We start from the raw sequence: 1,226 nt of genomic DNA, 5'->3' as shown, positions 1-1,226 counted from the left end.
TCGAATGATACTCGAGGAAACTAGAAAAACAGCTGTACGTTCTAGTGAAGATATAGGAGTTATCGGTGGCGGTTCAGATCGAACGGCTCCTGGTGGTAGAGCAAAGTTGGGGGAATCTCGAAAACGTCGCGATTCTGCGACGATCGCTGGACGAGTTGAAATGGCGACAGTGGGATCGGAATGGGAGAATGACCAGGAACGATGGCTGCAGGCTAAATCGCCGTGAACGTCGCTCCCGCTCGGTTGGCAGCTACTCGAAGATTGGTGATGAACTCGGGGAGAGACCATCTAAACTCGTCACGGATGTTCCCGCAGGTCTTTTCCTATTTCGCTCAGAATCCTCTGGAATTCGTTCAACCCTTAACTAGCTTCTGTTGCAGACACAGTGGAGTCCCCCGAGATTGGCGGCATCACGGAGAAGGTTGGGAAGAAGGACCAGTTGTTCAAATCAGCGGTTCTCAATCGGTTACAGGAGTTACGATCGGACCTTGAGTGACCAGCGGGACAGTCTGTCACCATAATATTGATTTTCTCATGAAGAACTGAAAGGCCGTAAGCAGCAGAGTGTTTGCGTTGAGTGAATGGTATCGATTCTCGAGGATGTACCCGCTGCCAGAGCTCGAATTGGACAATTGCCGTTCTGATGAACCGTTCTAACTACGTCGTTTTGTGTTGAGCTGTGTGTCGCTACAGGAGGGCGCATTAGAGATCTCTGGCCGTCTCGTCGGAGTCAACAGCATATGAAGGGCACTGCGGTTGAACCTCGGGCGAAGCCAACTACGTTCAAGCCTCAGACGTGGAAATTACGACGATTGAAACTTTTCCACTGATGAGGACGTTTTTGGATGAGCGAAAAATTCCGGCATGACGCACTTTCGCGCACATGTGTAAACTTTACCCAATCGTTGATTAGTGCGTATTTGTCACACCTTGGGCTGTATTAGGTTTCGCGCTCGCCCATAAATTACTTGAATGGTCCTCACTCCGGCCCAAAAACGTCAGAACACCGACTCAGCAGCAGCCGAGACCTCTGCGGGTATTGAGGATGGCAGTCAGACGAAACGACGGCGAACTGGTGGGTATCACAACCCTCAAGTCTTCGGCATAAGTCAACGACAGTGGCGACAGAAGTCCTATCGAGATCTATGCTCTGTTGTACTGCGGTGGATGCGGTCGAAAGATCGGAATCAATTTTTCTATTTCCCGGTGGATGTCAATGAGGTGCC

The 1,226-nt window shown here is 50.5% G+C and overlaps 1 protein-coding gene across 1 annotated transcript in view; it reads left to right on the top strand.

Moving 5' to 3' along the window:
* Nucleotides 1–24, top strand: part of Pmar_PMAR024864 (anaphase-promoting complex, putative) — a gene marked incomplete at both ends in the record, with an annotated part of 1,331 nt that extends 1,307 nt beyond the window's left edge. The window contains one exon of the mRNA XM_002772134.1: nucleotides 1–24. This exon is cut by the window's left edge and continues 4 nt beyond it. Coding sequence (XP_002772180.1) covers nucleotides 1–24 — 24 coding nt within the window.
* Between the last annotated feature and the right edge of the window lie 1,202 nt (nucleotides 25–1,226).

This window comes from Perkinsus marinus, assembly GCF_000006405.1.
Source record: "Perkinsus marinus ATCC 50983 genomic scaffold scf_1104296962086, whole genome shotgun sequence".
Lineage (NCBI taxonomy): Eukaryota > Perkinsozoa > Perkinsida > Perkinsidae > Perkinsus > Perkinsus marinus.
Note: the sequence above shows the minus strand (reverse complement) of the source record. Positions and strands in the feature narration are given on the sequence as shown.